The sequence below is a fragment of the Microtus ochrogaster genome, linkage group LG4, assembly GCF_000317375.1.
Source record: "Microtus ochrogaster isolate Prairie Vole_2 linkage group LG4, MicOch1.0, whole genome shotgun sequence".
Lineage (NCBI taxonomy): Eukaryota > Metazoa > Chordata > Mammalia > Rodentia > Cricetidae > Microtus > Microtus ochrogaster.
Genome location: NC_022030.1, coordinates 65,421,458 through 65,438,321, shown reverse-complemented (window position 1 = coordinate 65,438,321; position 16,864 = coordinate 65,421,458). Strand labels below are relative to the sequence as shown.

Genomic DNA, 16,864 nt, shown 5'->3' with positions numbered 1-16,864 from the left:
GTAGAGAGTCTCCGCTGAATTCAAGGTCCCACAGGGACGTCCTTTCTTGTTAGATGAAGTGGCTCACAGGCCTTCGAAGGTGGTTACCCAGGTGTGTGCCAGCTCATGCGCTCCTGCAGCCAGCATCTTCCTGTGCCATCCTGAGGTGAGGCTGGGCCCACCTACTCACCAACGTAACCAGAGCTTAAGAAAAAAAAAAAAAAACCACCCACAAGCTCAGCTATGCAAATAGGTATACTAGGCGCTGCCGCTGCGATTCAGGGAAGGTGGCCAGGAAAAGGCACAGGCAGGCACAGCATTCCTGGAGTCTCTGCAGGGGGCACGTGCAGAGGAAGTCTGGCAGGACAGCACTCTCGTACCTAGAGGTAATGGCTACTGCTCTGCAGTCACCTCTTCCAGCCTCCTTACTTCACTTGGCTCCCGCCGGCAGGCGCCCAGGCTCTGCAGGCTCCGGCACTGGTTTTGAAAGCGGGCCTCAAATGTCAAAAGACAGTCCCCACGCTGTCCCTGCTGGTTAGGAGCCTCCCAGGGTGGCCAGACCTGTGAGTACCAGGAGAGGGGCCTCTAGCCCAGCTCCCCAGGGAGGACAGTGAGGGCGGGCAAGCCCAGGCCTGCTAGAGAGAGCAGCCATGGGGAGGGGGGTGCTCTTACACAATCCTGCCGCTGGCAAGGCGGGAGGGTTGAAAGGCAGCTGGCAGCTCCCCAGGCCCTGACGCCTGAGCAAGGAAACCACAGCCTGAAACTCCAGGGGTTCTGAAGGGCGGGAAGGCGGGAGTTTTTGAGGCCTGTTCCACTGTGGCTACCTCCCAGACTCCATCATTCCTCGGAGGCCAAAGGCACTGCCAACCACGTTGGGCACTGAATGACAGGATTTAGAAACCCAGTGAAGACATCGTCCTCATTTGCCACTGAACACGAGAAAAATCTGCTGAGAATGTTGTTCCTTTTGCCGGAGACCTGCAAACACCCTTAAACCAACACACTTACATACAGATGGCAGATGGGAGGCGGCATCCCGAGAGCATGTTTCCCTGAATGTGCTGGACACTGTTCTCAGCTCTTTTTGAATATCAAGTTATTCAGGTCCCAATGGAAACTGTTATGCCATGTCTAGAGGTGAGGAGGTGGTTCACCTGATTTTACACAACCAGCAAACAGCAGGACTGGGGCTGAATCCAAGCAGTTTTAATCAAAATATACATTTTTTTTTTTTTGAGACAGGGTTTCTCTGTAGCTTTGGTGCCTGTCCTGGAACTAGCTCTGTAGACCAGGCTGGCCTCGAACTCACAGAGATCCGTTAGCCTCTGTCTCCTGAGTGCTAGGATTAAAGGTGTGTGCCACCACTGCCTAGCTCTAAATACATTTTAGTTTAAAAAAATTACATGTATATGACTGGACATGGTGGCACACTCCTTTAATCCCAGTAGGATGAGGCAGAGGCATGTGGCTCTCTGAATTCAAGGCTAGCCTGGTCTACAGGGACAGGGACAGGGTTACAAGAGAAACCTTGTCTTGAAAAATCAAACCAACCAAACAAAAACTTACATATATCTCTTTATGTGAGGAGGGGAACACACACGTGAAGATCAGTGGGCATCTCATGGGAGTTAGTTCTCTCCTCCTACTAAGTGGACCCCAGAGATTGAACTAAAGTCCTCAGGCTTGGTAACATCTTTATCCTGGGTACCATTTTGGCAGTCCCAAATCTGAGTCAGCTTCAAAATATGTACTTTATGTCATTTTCTGGGTATCAGAAATCAATTTCAAGATAATCAATAAGGAATGAATATGGTGGAAATGGCTTTGGAGAAAGCCTAGGCTGCAGGCTATGCACCTCCAGGGCTAAGTCGGTGAAAATAAATGAGTCAGGCCTGCTGGGGAATGTATAAAGCAACAAGAGGTGTGCCAGGAAAATTCCCTAAAAGTGAACTTGCCCCGAGGCGATCTGGGCCACCTACACACACACACACACACACACACACACACACACACACACACACACACACACACAGAGACACACAGCTTTAAAGCAGGTCTAGAGCACCCCAGGTCTGTTTGAACTGACCTAGAGAAAGAAAGGTAACTACCTTGTTTTCAGAGCTTTGGGTAACACCACGGCCATGCCTTACCTCCTCTGGAGCAGCCAAAGGCCCAAGATGCATGGATGAGTGGAAGTGTAGAGGGGGGAGGAAGAAAAGCTGGAGAGGTGGAACAGCAGCGACAGGAAAGGAAAAGGCTTTATAGCCTCTCTAAGGGCAGCAGCTCTGGCCCAGAGATGGCTTCTGTTCCGGGTCTTCTCAAGCATACTAGGACAGCCAGAGCTCTGACCATGTTCTACTGGCGGCTCTAAATCCCTTTCTAGAACCTCTGGGTTTGTTTTTCTAATTGCATGAGTCAAACACTCACTGTCATGAATACAGCAGGTGGTCGGTAAGCGTTTGAATTTAGGTGGCTTCGGGAATCTGATGCTTGAGCCTCCCTCTCCCTTCTAGTAAGGTCTGGGGCACATGACCAGATAAAGCAGTTCTTGGAGGGAAATTCATACTCCTCCAGCTTCTCGCTGATTATCACCCCACCTCCCTCTGCTCCCCCAATCCAGAACCTGGTCTGCTCTTCAGCTGTGAACTCAGAAGCCACAAATGCTAAACCGTGGCAAAGGCCAAGGTCTTTGTGCATCTGGGGTTGTAGATGGAACAATACCCTGGAGAGTAACAGGAGTGTAATGGATAAGGCCCAGGCGGAAGGCGCTCTCCTGTCTCTGTTTACCGTGAAGCACAATCTCTCCATATTTCCTACAAAAAGAGAGGACTTTGGCAGCTGCGGCGCCGAGGCCAGCTCTCAGTTTATGGAGCGTGGTTTCAGGTGCTCGCCACAGTAAAGGCAGCTGCCGGGCGGGGGTGGAGTAGAGTTCGGACTCGGGCTCAGCCTGTGGAACCTAGTGCGCTCAGGCAACCAACTTGGGGAGATGCCCATCTTCAGCCATCGGTGTGCTCCCAGAAGAGCGAGACCCTGCCACTCTGTGGCCGAGAGGCTCCCGGGACAGGAGCGACCGCTGGACAACGGGAGCGGGCCCTAGGGCGGCGGCGAGGCATTCTCCTTAAAGGGAAAGTCGCTCGCTCGCCGAGGCCCAAAAGGCTAGCGCGACTGGCACGTGGGCGCGGGGATGCGGGCCGGCCACGTGCGGCTGGCGGGGAGATCCCGGGTCCAGATGCGGCAGCGCCTCGACCCCGCGCATTCCTCCGCTTGCCCAGAGCTTGGTAAAGGGGCCTCCGGGTGGGGATGGGCCGAAGCGCCCGAGGGAACCGACAAGGGCAATTCAGTCTCCTCGCCTCGACCTCAAAGCTCTACGGAACTTGGCATCCCTCCGCCCTCCCGATTCCACACTCCGGGTTTTCCTCACGCCCGCTTTCACGGCCTCCCGGGAGACAGACGGCAGGGCCGGCCAATGGCAGGACGCAAAGCGTCAACTTTGTGTTCGCCCGCCACTCTCAGCCAGTGGGCGCCGGTTTCTCCCAAGTCCCGCCTTCCGTGTCGGGCGCCCCCTACTGGCCACACACGGTTGGACGCCGTCTGCCGCCATCTTGTGTGTGGCAAATGTCGAGTCTCGGAACCCGTTTACGGCCACTCCAGACTTTCTTCTCTCAGAACAAACTTATTAGTTCGACAGTCAACTGCGATGGCGATTAAAACGGAGCGACCTAGCGTTCTAAAGTTGTTCGTGTGAGCTGGGTCGCCACGTCACGCCACGCTTGCTGTATCCATCGCCATCTTGAGTGTGGCATCCTTTTGGATTTTCTTTGCTCCAAGCCCCGCGTGGTTCCTCGAGTGGCTCAAGTTTGAAGGAACCCCGCCAGGACTGTCCCCAATGGCCTAAGAGCCTAGTTTCCCGCAGTCGCGGCGTGTGCACATGCCCGCGGGAGCCCCTAAAGTGTGAGGGAAGGGGGTACACTCGATGGTCAGAGGCCGTCGCGATGGCAGACGCGGGCCAGCGTCCCGAGGCGCGGACGCCGCTCTGCGCGTGAGGCCGACGGCCTGTCCCGCTCGAGGGCACAAAGTCGCACCGGACGTCCAATACCGCCACACATGAGTGTCTAAGTGTGTGCTTGGCGCGAAGCCCGCGCACCAGCCGGCCCTGGACGGCGTCGAGCGAGGCGGCGGGAAAGGAGGACGGGGTGGGAGGCACGGGAGTCCCTGCGCCCGCAGCGCATCTACGCCCACTCGCACCGAAACAACTCTTGGTCGAAGGTGCGGGCCGCTCGTGGGCGCGGGAACCACGCGGGGCACCGCCCGGGGCAAGCGCCGCCCAGCACTCGCCTTCCCCTCCCCCTCGCAGGCAGCCCTCCTGCCCCCCTCTTGCCTCCCCCTCCTTCCGAGCAGTCGCGAGGGAGGGGGAGGGCGGGGGCTGGGCGGGCGGCTTTGCCGCGCTTTGGTCGTCTGCGTCAGAAGCCTTAGCAAAACAGCTGCGGGAGCGCGCGGCCGGGAGCGCGCGCGCACGAGCCCCCCCTCCGCGGCCTCGCCGAGACCTAACAAATTCTAGACTCTGAATGATGGTGCGGCGGGGGACTGCGCAGCGCGCGCCGCGCGGAGGCACTGCCGCTTTAAGCTCACTTGCCCATTGTTCGGAATCGGGCCAATGAGAAGACGCCCGCTCCTCGACCCCAGCCAATGGCGTGGGGCCTAGGGTGGTGGAGCACCGCCCACTAATCTATATTAAAGCTCCTGGCGCCGCGTGAGTCCCCCACTGGCTGCTCTGAAAAGCCATCTTTGCATTGTTCCCGGTACTGCTCGGCACTCGCTGCAGCCGCCTTCGCCGCCCTCCCGCCCGCCTCCTCCTCCTCCTCCGCGGCGGACTCCGGCAGCTCTCTCGCCCGAGTCCTCGAACTCGATTCGTCTCGCCCTCGCTGCAGCGGATCACCGGCGTGCCCCACCATGTCAGACGCGGCCGTGGACACCAGCTCCGAGATCACCACCAAGGTGAGGCTGGACGCCGCCCGCCCCCTCGGGGTCCGCGCGCCATCGCCCGTGCCGGGCTGGGCGCGTGGCGGCCGGCTCGAGCCGAGCCCTCCGTGACGTCTTCCCGGGGGGATCTCGCCGCCCTGCAGGCGCGCGGGGCCCCCGGACACCCATTCTTTGTGTGCGGGGGAGGGGGCGCGACGCGGCGCGGGCGTTCGTGCCGCCGTCGGTCGGGAGCGGGCCGATGGCCCACGGGTCGACGCGGAACTTGGGGTGGGGGGAGGACCGGGATGGGCTAGGCTGCGAGCCCTCGAAACTTGGCCCCGCGCTGGAGCGGCGGCAGGGAGGAGCGGGGCTGGGGGTCGCGGGGCCGCAGCCACGGAAGAACTTTGAAACTCCGGCGCGTCGGAAGTGTGGGGGGCGCGTGTGCAGCGGCCGCGTTCCGCGCCACTCTTTGTTCGGCGCCCGGGTTTGCGCCCTGCAGCGGGCGGCCCGGCGGCGGCTTATCCGGGGCGACCCAGGATGACGCGGCTGGGGCGGCGGCGCCGCGGGAGTCTTGGCCCTCGGCCCCGGGTGGTCGTGGGGTGGCCGTGGAGGGGGTTTGCTCTGGCGGGCGGAGACCCCGCGCCGGTGGCGGACATCCCGCCGGTGGGGTGAGTGCGGGCCCGGGCGGCGAGCCCACGCGCCCGAGGGGGAGGAAACGGAAAGTGAAGCGGCCGCACGGCGGAGCGGCTGGGGGCGCCCCCCGCCGTTAGCCTGCAGCGGCGGCCGGGAGCCCGCACACACTCGCGCCCCTGGCCACGCTCGCCCAGGCGCTGTCTCCGCCCTCGGGACGAGCCTGGTGTTCAAACGCTTGGGTGTTCGCGCCCCGCGTCCTGCAGCGGCGACTCGCGCCGGTCACCTTGGTGTCACTTGAAAGTGCCGCCCCCATCTTGGTCTCAGCGGGCGAGCCCGTACCGAGGGGCCCCGAGCGCTCTCTGGAGCGGTGCCCGGCGGCCCCTGCAGACTGACCTCCCCTAGGCGGGCCCCGGCGCGAGTTTCTCTTTGAATCCCCTCGAGGCTCGACGTGTCGCCCGGGGGAGTGCGCCCCCGACGCGCTCGAGGCTCGGAGCTGAGGAGCTCCCAGTCAGTGCCCGCTGGCCTCCCGCGGGACTTTGCGCGCCAAAACTAGAGGCGGAAGCCGCGTGTCGACCCTCGCTCGCGGCGGCGCCCACAGGGGGCGTCACGTCGGGCGCTCCAGCATGGAGCCCGCGCTCGCCCGGACCGCGGGTCTCCAGAGCCCGGGGCGCACTCGCTGCCCCGGGCCACGTGCTCTTTGCGCGCGGTGCGTGCTTAGGCTCGCGCGCGTAGTTCGCTGAGAATTGTGCGCCTGCGCATCGCTGCCACCCCGCCCCCACTCCCCCGGGCTTCAGCCGCCAGGGGGCGGGAGTGGGCGCCCCGGGGTCCTAGGCAGGTTTCTGGTGGGCGCGAACCCGCCGGCGCCCACGGATGACCCACGCCGCGGTGCGGCCTAGCGGCGCCCTGTGCCTACGACCCGAGTGGGAGTTGGGTTCAGCCACGCGATTGGAAAAAGTTAGCGGCGTGGGCTCTCGGCTGTAGTTTCCAGAGCCTGTTCATGACTTCCCGTCGTGCCCATGGAGGCCGGGACGTCCGCCGTGCAGAGCACGGGCTGCTGTGACTTGACGCTTGGCCAGGGCTTGGCAGCAGCAGGCCCAGGCGCCTCCCGGTCCCCATCCGGATTCCCGTCCATCCCCGAGCGAGCGCTCCGCCATCAACAGGCTCCTCCCTCCTCTACCTTATTTATTTATGGCACGGCACCGGGCCACCGCCTTCCAAGGAGGGTTTCTGAGGGGTGGAGCTCCCTCTAGCTGGAACGAGCTGCGAAGGGCGTGCAGGTGAGGGCGACACTTCCCAGGCTTGTCTGCCCGGCCTGTCGGGTTTGTGGCTGTGCCATATGGTGGCCGAGACGCTCGAGTCGGTGCTGAGTCTAGAAGATGGAAGACCTATGGGGTTATCTGCTGCGACCGTCCTGATATTTTCCCTAGGGGAGCCAGTGATTCCCAGCGTTAGTCATGGATCAGCCTTGCCCAGTTCTCAGCACCTTGGCTGCCGTCGATTATTCTAAAGTCTAACGGGTTTCCTCTTCCTTCTGAAGGACTTGAAGGAGAAGAAGGAAGTTGTGGAGGAGGCAGAGAATGGAAGAGATGCACCTGCCAATGGCAATGCTGTGAGTGTCCCCCGCTGGGGCTTCTGTTCCCAGTTTGCTCCTCGTTTTCAGCCTAGTTCAGGGTGTGAATGGTGTTGGAGGATCGGGCAGGTTGAACCTTGTCAATCCCCCCAAAGTTTGGGAGGCGTGTGGTTAGCTGTAAGGTGGGCATTCATCTTGGTGAGGGGAGAGGTGCACTAGACTTGAGGTGGCTCACCTTAGGTGTCTTCTGTCAAGCAGAATGAGGAAAATGGGGAGCAGGAGGCCGACAATGAGGTAGATGAAGAAGAGGAAGAAGGTGGGGAGGAAGAGGAGGAGGAGGAAGAAGGTGACGGTGAGTAGTCTTGTTTTCTTAGGTTTCTTCCTTGGCCTTTGCTGAGAGAAGGGAGAGGTTGGTCCTGGGCAAGTGGACCACATCCAGCTATGGTGCCTACGGTGCATCGGCTTGTTGGACCTGGTGCTCCGCCCTCTGCTGTTGGGCAGTTCTGATTTAAGAGACTTGATCTGTTTTCTGGCCTGTCCACCTCGGCAGGTTTCACAGACAGGTCAGGGCCAATGATGGCTGTAATTTGAGGACAGTGGTTTTATGTGGCCCTTAATCCATTCTCTCCAGGTGAGGAAGAGGATGGAGATGAAGATGAGGAAGCTGAGGCTCCTACGGGCAAGCGGGTAGCTGAAGACGATGAGGTAGGCCTTGGTTTGGGATGTGAGGTTGGTTTTTAGCTGCCGTGGCCTACAGTGATGCTGAGGGACTTGTGTAAGGTGGGGAGGGGTCTAGGGGTGTTGCTGTCTGCAGCCGACCTGCAGTTACAGGGCTGATTGTTTCCTGTGCAGGATGATGATGTTGACACCAAGAAGCAGAAGACTGATGAGGATGACTAGACAGCAAAGGAAAAACTAAACTAAGGCCGCCGTGACCTGTTCACCCTCCACTTCCCGTCTCAGAATTTAAACGTGGTCACCTTCGAGTAGAGGAGCAGGCCCCCGCCCGCCCACAGCGGGCAGTGCCACCCACAGATGACATGCGCTCTTCATCAACCCACCAAAACCACAACATGAATTTGCAACAGGGGAGGAAAAAACCAAAACTTCCAAGGCCCTGCTTTTTTTCTTAAAAATACTTTAAAAGGAAAATTTGTTTGTATTTTTTATTTACATTTTATATTTTTGTACATATTGTTAGGGGTCAGCCATTTTTGATGATGACGGGTGACCAGACCAGCCTTCAGAGCGTTCTCTGTCCTACTTCTGACCTTACTTGTGGTGTGACCATGTTCATTATAATCTCAAAGGAGAAAAAAAACCTTGTAAAAAAAAAACAAAAACGACAACAAAAACACAATCTTATTCCGAGCATTCCAGTAACTTTTTTTGTGTATGTACCTAGCTGTACTATAAGTAGTTGGTTTGTATGAGATGGTTAAAAAGGCCAAAGATAAAAGGTTTCTTTTTTTTTTTCTTCCTTTTTTTTTGTCTATGAAGTTGCTGTTTATTTTTTTTGGCCTGTTTGATGTATGTGTGAAACAATGTCCAACAATAAACCGGAATTTTATTTTGCTGAGTTGTTCTAACAACGGTGTCTCAAGTCTCGTTTTTGTGTGTGCACCTAGTTCTTTGAGTCGTATTTCCTGTTCCCTGAACTTTATGCCTGCACCTGAGTTGTGTGCCACAGGCAGTTTACCGCCTGTTTTCTGGGTAAGGTACAGTGTTGAGGTGAGGGACTGGAGTAGAACAGGTCAGGTGTGGGAGGCCTTGATAAAGCTGTGGTTAAGAGCATATTGGGAGGTCCTTGGATCAGTCAGTTCTTTCCTGCTGGGATGGTCACTGGGTGCCAGATGTGAACTGGAAAAATGTTCTGGATGTGGAGCTGTTAGTCTATGCCAAGTTCTTCCTGGGCTGCTGTCCTTATAATGCATGGCTTAGTGGTGCCCCCTAGTGGTGGCTCATGGTATTGCTAAGCCTTTAGGTTCTTAGGGAACTGGTGGTGTTTTCACTTTGCCCCTGAGCTTGTAGAGGAAACCTGGCAATTTGTTTAGACTTGGATGAAAAGGACAATCTTGTAGGGAGGACAATGCCAGGTTGTGTACTTGGAATATGGAACGCCTTGCCTTAGCTCATACAACTTCAAGGTGGGTAAAGGTTGGGCAGTAAGTATTTGGGAGGAGAGCTTTCCTGGTGTGCAGTGGGGACTGGGGGTGGGCACTGAATCCACCTTCAGGGACCTCAGGTGGTAGCTAGTTTGAAAAAAGTCTGGACTCGGACCTCTTCCCCAAAGATAACATTTAACTCCAGGGAGGGAAATTGGAGGTGGGGAGGAGGTGGAAATTTGTAATAAGACATTTCAACTCCAGGGATCCAGCTTCCAATGGGGGTTGTACCTTAAATACCCTCACCTACATTTGCTCTTTAGGGATCTTCTCCATTTGTTCTAAGGAATCACCTGGTCAGGAAAAAATTAGTCAGAGGAGCAAAATTAGTCAAGTCATGGCATTTAAAATTCCAGGCTGGGCATGGTGGTTCACAATTTTGGTCAGTCTGGTGTCCAAAAGCAAGTTCCAGGACAGCCAGGGCTGATAGAACAGAAAAATCCTGTCTCAAACCAAAGTTCTTTAGTGTTGTGCATCCTGAACCCTAATAAGGACAAAGGAAACGGAGTCGGAGATAGGGAAGTCTGGAGGTAAGAAAGCATTGCCCAGGAATGGGAAAGAGTGGTGGGAGGGTCTATCAGGGTGATGCAGGGAGAGATGGGTAGACACAAGGCAGCAGGAGAGAAAGGCCAAACTCACAATCTGATGTTATGGTAGAGACCAGTCTCACTTTCCAAACCAGCCTGGCTCATCTCACCTTGGGCCCCAAGGACTTTGCTGTAGCCGCGGTTCTTCCTGCTCAGCATCATTCAGCCCTAATGTTGGGACCGTTTGGAGTCCTGGCCTCCAGCTCCCTTTACTTGGCCTTCTGATTTGTGCTACTGAAAGCTGTGTCCAGCTCTGCTTCCTAAGCAGTGTTGCCTTGTCCTTAAAAGAGGATCAGGGAGGTTTTCACTTGCTGGCCCACCTGACTGTTGGGTATATAAGCCTCTGTGCTACTATTCAATAAAGGGCTTCTTTACCAGTGACTAGAGGCGTGTGTCTCTGTGCTCCAGACGCCACAATACAGGAGTAGTAACGTAATATCACGTAGTATAGTATAGGTGGGCACTGCACCCAAATATATCCCAGATCAGAGACTGGGGCTTTGGTGAAACCCTGTGTACCCATTCTTCATTTCCATGCTGGTTCCTCCAGGGAAGAAACCCAACCTCATCCCACAACAGTTGGGTCACTTTTGGGGTTTCACTAGATGCCAGTGCAGGAAGCGGGGGGGGGGGGGAGGCCTGTAAAGCAGGTGAAAGGCTATGTGCTCCACATGTTAACAGCTGTGCATTGAGCTGGCAACTGCTGAACCTGTTGAGGTTCAACACGTAGAACATACTGACCTGAGGGGAGCCAGTGAGTCTTGCTGGGGGGGGGGGGCGGTGTCAATCTTCTGGAAAATAGGGACAGCAATGTGAGGCTTGAACCAAGGCCCACTCCCTGTTGACTTCCTAGTACTCTAGTACACCCAGATGTACACTGAGCCTGCATCCCATTCCAGCAGGTAAGTTCTCATTTCTCTAGAGATTAGTCCTGGGAACTGCCGCCTTCCTAGAGTATATATACTTTTCCCTAATCCCAAGTATAGCGTCCCATTCCAGCAGGTAAGTTCTCATTTCTCTAGAGATTAGTCCTGGGAACTGCCGCCTTCCTAGAGTATATATACTTTTCCCTCGTCCCAAGTATTGCGTGAGGCGCGTGCACACACACGTACAAGCCTGGGGACCTTTCCAAATGGTTCAGGGTCACCAAGATAACGCTGCTGACCTCGCCGACGCCTAGGAAAGTACTGGAAGATTCATGAGCAACGGGCGCCCTCTGGTGGGCACATGGCTGCAGGGGCTCAAATGGTGTGAGGTCAAGAAAGAGCCCTTTCAACGGGCCAGGTCCAGGGAGGTACCTTCCCTTCCTTTAGACTTGCCTCCCTCTCTCTTGCTGGAACTTTAGTCAATATGGATTCAATGTCATTCCCATGCTACCACAACACAGCTCATGTCTCATTCCAAGGACCTTGTCCTTTTTCTGAAGGGGAGATCCTAGGACTCCCCAGAGACAGAGCTGAGGCCCTCCAGTGCTAGGGCATCCCCTGAGATACAAGGTCCTGGGGTGCCCTCAGGGACCAGCATTGCAGTTACATGCTCTGTTTTCAGTTGCTGCAGATGTGCACAGTGCCCTCCTGGGACCAGCTCAGCTCTGTCTGGATTGTATCTGTGTCCCTGCCTGCCTTGGGCTTCAGACCTCTTTGTGGTCTCCTCTTGGTGATTTTTGTAGACCGCACTGTATCCAGCTTTATTTGGGGCCTCTCTTAGTCTGGTCTGACAAACATACCCAACAGCCGAGCCCTGACACACAAATACTTCAATTCTGTAGCACGGCCAGCTTGTTAGCATCACAAGGATAGAGCCATCCAAGGAAGGGTGGAAGAGCGGTCGCCCGAGAACTTCCTCGCTGGATACCTTAGCTCTGAACTTGGAGGAGTTATGGATGCTTAACTAGGGAAAGAACGGAAAGAGATTAAGGCCATCTGGCCCATTGCACTCATAGACTGGGTGAATGGTCTACAAGTGCAATGCTTGGAGAAAATGCTGTCAGCTGGTACTTGGTGGTGTGGACTCCATGATGTTCTTATCATGGGCAAGGGACTCAGCTTGGAGCATTCTTGCCCAGAGCCTCTCCATCAAAGCTGCTCCCATAGTGACGAGTACCAGCTGGTCACTTAAGACTCTTGTGTCCTCTATCCTTCCAGTGATAACTGCCTGAAAGAGAGTGTTTCCGTTTCCTCCTGGAGAATATTCCTTATATAACTCTCAGGCCAGTCTGAGGTAGAACTTGCTGGTCCTGGATGCACTGAGTGGCACATAACCCAAGATGTTCAATCAGAGGGAGCCCTAGATTTTTTTTTTTTTATAATTTAATGTATTTATTATGTATATGGCGTTCTGCCTGCATGTTTTCCTGCAGGCCAGAAGAGGGCACCAGATCTTATTACAAGTGGTTGTGAGCCACCATGTGGTTGCTGGGAATTGAACTCAGGACCTTCGGGAGAACAAGCAAAGCCACTGAGCCATCTTTCCAGCCCCTAGATTTTTTTTTTTTTTTTTTTGGTTTTTCGAGACAGGGTTTCCCTGTGGTTTTGGAGCCTGTCCTGGAACTAGCTCTGTAGACCAGCCTGGTCTCGAACTCACAGAGATCCGCCTGTCTCTGCCTCCCGAGTGCTGGGATTAAAGCGTGCGCCACCATCGCCTGGCTAGATTTTTTTTTAATTTAAAAGTTTTTACATTATAGCTGGGCAGTGGTGGCACACTTAGGAGACAGAGGTAGATGGAACTCTGAGTTCAAGGCCAGCCTGTTCTACATATGGAGTTACAGGACAGCCGGAGTTACACAGAGAAACTCTGTCTTAAAACAAAAGAAAAATTACATTCTATCTATTTATTTACTTATTTTTATTTTTCAATACAGGGTTTCTCTGTGTAGCCCTGGCTGTCCTGGAACTAGCTCTGTAGAATAGGTTAGCCTTGAACTCACAGAGATGTGCCTGCCTCTGCCTCTGGTGTGAATACTGGGATTAAAAGAATGAACCACCATCACCTGGACATCATATTTTTAAAATTAAAATATTTTATTATTTTTATATTAATGGGTGCATCATATTTTTAAATTAAAATATTATTTTATTATTATTATTATTATTATTATTATTATTATTATTATTTGGTTTTTTCGAGACAGGGTTTCTCTGTGGCTTTGGAGCCTGTCCTGGAACTAGCTCTGTAGACCAGGCTGGTCTCAAACTCACAGAAATCCGCCTGCCTCTGCCTCCCGAGTGCTGGGATTAAAGGCGTGCGCCACCATCGCCTGGCTTATTTTATTATTTTTATATTAATAGGTGTTTTACCTACATATATGTACATGCACCATGTGTGTAGTACCCACAGAGGCCAGACATTAAACAAATAAGTAAATGTAATTGAAAAAGTAAAACAAGGGTGTGGAAAGATGGCTCAATTACTAAATTACAAGTACTTCCTGCTCTTCCACAGGACCGCAGTTTGATTCTCATGCACCCATATTAGGTGACTCATAACTACCTAAAACTCTGGTTTTAGACCAGGCTGACCTCGAACTCACAGAGATCCGCCTGCCTCTGCCTCCCGAGTGCTGGGATTAAAGGCATGCGCCAGCATTGCCCGGCTCCCTCCTACCTTTTTGAGACAGGGTCTCACTGGCCCTTGCTACCCTAGTACTCGTTATGTAGACAAGGCTGGGCTCGAACTCAGAAATCTGCCTGCTGATGCCTTCTGAGTGCTGGCATTGAGGGTATGTGCCAGCACAGCCAGTGCATTCTATTTACTTATTCATTTGGAAAATGGGGGGGGGGGGGCTCATGTGCCATGGCATACACGAAGAGGTCAGAGGACAGCTTGTGAGTCAGTTCTTTCCTTCTTCCAAGTGAGGGCCGAGGATCAAAACCAGGTCGGCAGGCTTAGCAGCTAGTGCCTTTGCCTGCAGAGCCATTTAGACAGCTTTTTTGTTTGTTGGTTTGTTTTGTTTTTTGAAACAGGGTTTCTCCGCATAACAGCTTTGGCTGGCCTGGAACTCACAGGGATCCACCTGCCTCTGCCTCCTGAGTGCTGGGATTAAAGGCGAGTGCCACCACTGCCTGGTGCCTGACTAGCATGGATGTTATGTATGTATGTATGTATGTATGTATGTATGTATGTATGTATGTATGTATGTATGTATGTGTGTGTGTGTGTATGCGTGTATGTGTGTATATGTATGTATGCATGTATGTATGCATGTGTGTATGTATGCGTGTATGTATGTACATGTGCTATGTGTGTGCCTGGTGCCCACAAAGGCCAGAAGAGGGTGTTGAAACCCCTGAAATTGAAGTTATAGATGGTTATGAGTCGGTCTTGGGAACCGAACCCAGGTGCTCAGCAAGAGCAACAGTTGCCTTAACCACCGAGCCCTTGCTCTGACTTCCAAAGGCCAGCCTTAACGGGATCCTGATTTCTCTCCAGATGGGGTGTGGCCCAAGGCCATCTGCCTGGCCCACCTCGCAGCCTCTGCCCAAAGCTTCTTTCCCTTTCTTCAGCCTCTGGTGAATTCGGATTTCGCAGCTTTACTGTTCTTGCTTTGTGGGGGTGTCCTCACCCCTCACCCCTCAGTTGCTCTGACAGGCTCCGGAGAAGGAGGAAGTGTCCCGCTCCTCCTGCCCCACCACGATCAGGCAGCTTGAAGTCAGCCATAAGAAGGCACGCCTGAGAAGGGAGGGGAGAGCCACCTGTTTGTTGAAATGATAGGAAAAGGTTTTTTTTCCTTTGTCCTTGCAAAGGGCCCACTGGGCCTTTGGCACACCCAAGAGTGCTGAGTCTCCCAGAAGGTTTAACGTGTAGTTCTCTAAATTTATTTGACCTGGATTTTTTTCAATAGAGCCTATTAACATACTGAAGGACACTGGCGTCTCAAAAAAGCTGATCTTGCAAAACACAGACCCTTGTCAGGGCTCCGGGAGTATGTGCTGAACTAGTCGGGGGGTGGAATCCTCTGGGAATTGGTCCTTCAGTCTAGCTTAGAACCCTGCTTAGGCTGCTTCTTTCTGTGGTCGCAGGCAGTCTGGGATTGCCCTTGGCACCGAGAGGAGCCTGTGTGCCCTTGACTAGGGATGTAACGGGTATAGGTGGGTTGAGCAGACAGCAGTGTTGAAACTGGTAGAGACCTATCTGGGAAGCATCCCCACCCTGTTAGGGTCCGAAAAAACACCCCCTGCAGGATGTGTCCTGACTGTAATCCACATCCAGGAGGTTGAAGCAGGAGGATTACTACGAGTTTCAAACCATCTTGGGCTATTTGATAATACCTAGTCTCAAATTAAAATAACAACAAAAGAGAAAAGACACACATAAGACAGCACTCATTCTAAAATGTATTTTATGCATTTGTGTGGGGGCATGGATTCGGTTGCACACATGGAGGAATGCGTGCCAGGAATGCATGTGCAGCCAGAGGACAACTTGTAGAAGTTGGGTCCATGGACTGAATTTAGATCGTCGAGCTTGGCAGCAAGCACCTTTACCTACTAAGCCATCCTACGAGCCCCACATACGTACTCTTTACCAAGAAATTGCACTACCAGGATGGTTATCTTAGGAACAGCAGAAGTGTTGGGGTCACCAGTTAAAAAAGGGCCGAATGCTGAACTGTCCATCAGGAGGAAGAGTGTTTGCCAGGAGCACTGAGAGATTGCTTTTTTTGCTTTGTATGACCTCAGTCTTGGCTCAGTCCAGAAATAACATGGGAACTGGGTTGATTTGTTGGTTGGCTTCCCCCCCCCCCCGTTTCTCTTTTTCTTTTGTGAGACAGGGTTTCTCTGTATAAAGTCCTGCGGTGTTGGTACTCACTTTTGTAGACCAGGCTGGCCTCAGACCCACAGAGATCCACCTGCCTCTGCCTCCTGAGTGCTGGAACTAAAGGTGCGCACCACCACTGCCTGGCCACTGTATGCTTTTATGGTTCTTCATGCTCTTATTCTTTTTTTGTCCTTTTAAGTGTACAAATGTTTTCCTGCCATGTATGTCTGGGTTCCATGTGCGTGTATGCCCTCCGAGGCCGGAAGAGGGAGTTGGATCCTCTGGAACTGGGAGTTAGAGAAGATTGTGAGCTCCCGTGTAGGTGCTGGGAATCAAGCCTGAGCCCTCAGGAAGAGCAGCCAGTGTTCTTAACCACAGAGCAACCTCTTCAGACTTGGTTGATTTGTTTTTTTGAGACAGTGTTTCTGGTGTTCCTGCCTGGATTTGAACTGGATTCTCCTGCCTTCATCTCCTGGGTGCTGGGATTATAGGCGTGAGACATTATACACCTGACAAGAAACTGCCAATGTGAAACATGTGCCCACCTTTCTTTTCTTTCTCCCCCCCCCCCCCCCCGGAGACAGGGTTTCCTTGTGTAGCCTTGGCTGTCCTGGAACTCCCTCTGTAGATCAGGCTGGCCTCGAACTCACAGAGATCTACATGCCTTTACTACAGGATTGAGTGCCGGGATTAAAGGTGTGTGCCACCTCTGCCGGCCAGCCAGAGTACCCTTCTTTCTAGTGCTACACATAAGTTTGTTTGGTTTTGAAAATTTTTTAGATTTATTTTATTCATGTGTGTGCTTTTGCCTGAATGTGTGTCTGTGTAGCACATGCAGTCCTGGTACCTGCAGAGACCCGAAGAAGGCATCAGATCCCCTGGAACTTGAGTTAAGGACAGTTGTGAGTCACTATTGTGTCCAGCAGGGTGCAAATGACAAAGACATTTGCTGAGGTTTCTCTTTCTAGTAAAAACAGTTAGCGTTTATTCTTTTCTGAAAAAATCTGGGGGCTGGCAAGAGAGGTTGGCTCAGGGGTTAAAAGTGCTCGCTGCTCTAGCAGGACTGGAGTTTGGTTTCCAGCACTCAGATTAGGTGGTTTATAGCCAGGGAAGCCAACATCCTCTGCTGGCCTCTGCAGGTGCTCACAAACCACACACCTGCCCCTCCCCATTCTCTCTCTCTCTCTCTCTCTCTCTCTCTCTCTCTCTCTCTC

At 53.6% G+C, this 16,864-nt stretch overlaps 1 protein-coding gene across 1 annotated transcript; it reads left to right on the top strand.

Annotated features, from left to right (window-relative positions):
• Positions 1–3,971: 3,971 nt before the first annotated feature.
• Positions 3,972–8,730, top strand: Ptma (prothymosin alpha). The gene is made up of 7 exons (XM_005361761.2): positions 3,972–4,018; positions 4,115–4,292; positions 4,717–4,974; positions 7,109–7,180; positions 7,400–7,493; positions 7,773–7,846; positions 7,994–8,730. The coding sequence occupies exons 1-7, from the start codon at positions 3,972–3,974 to the stop codon at positions 8,039–8,041; spliced, it is 771 nt and encodes a 256-aa protein (XP_005361818.2). The 3' UTR covers positions 8,042–8,730.
• The last annotated feature ends 8,134 nt before the right edge of the window (positions 8,731–16,864 follow it).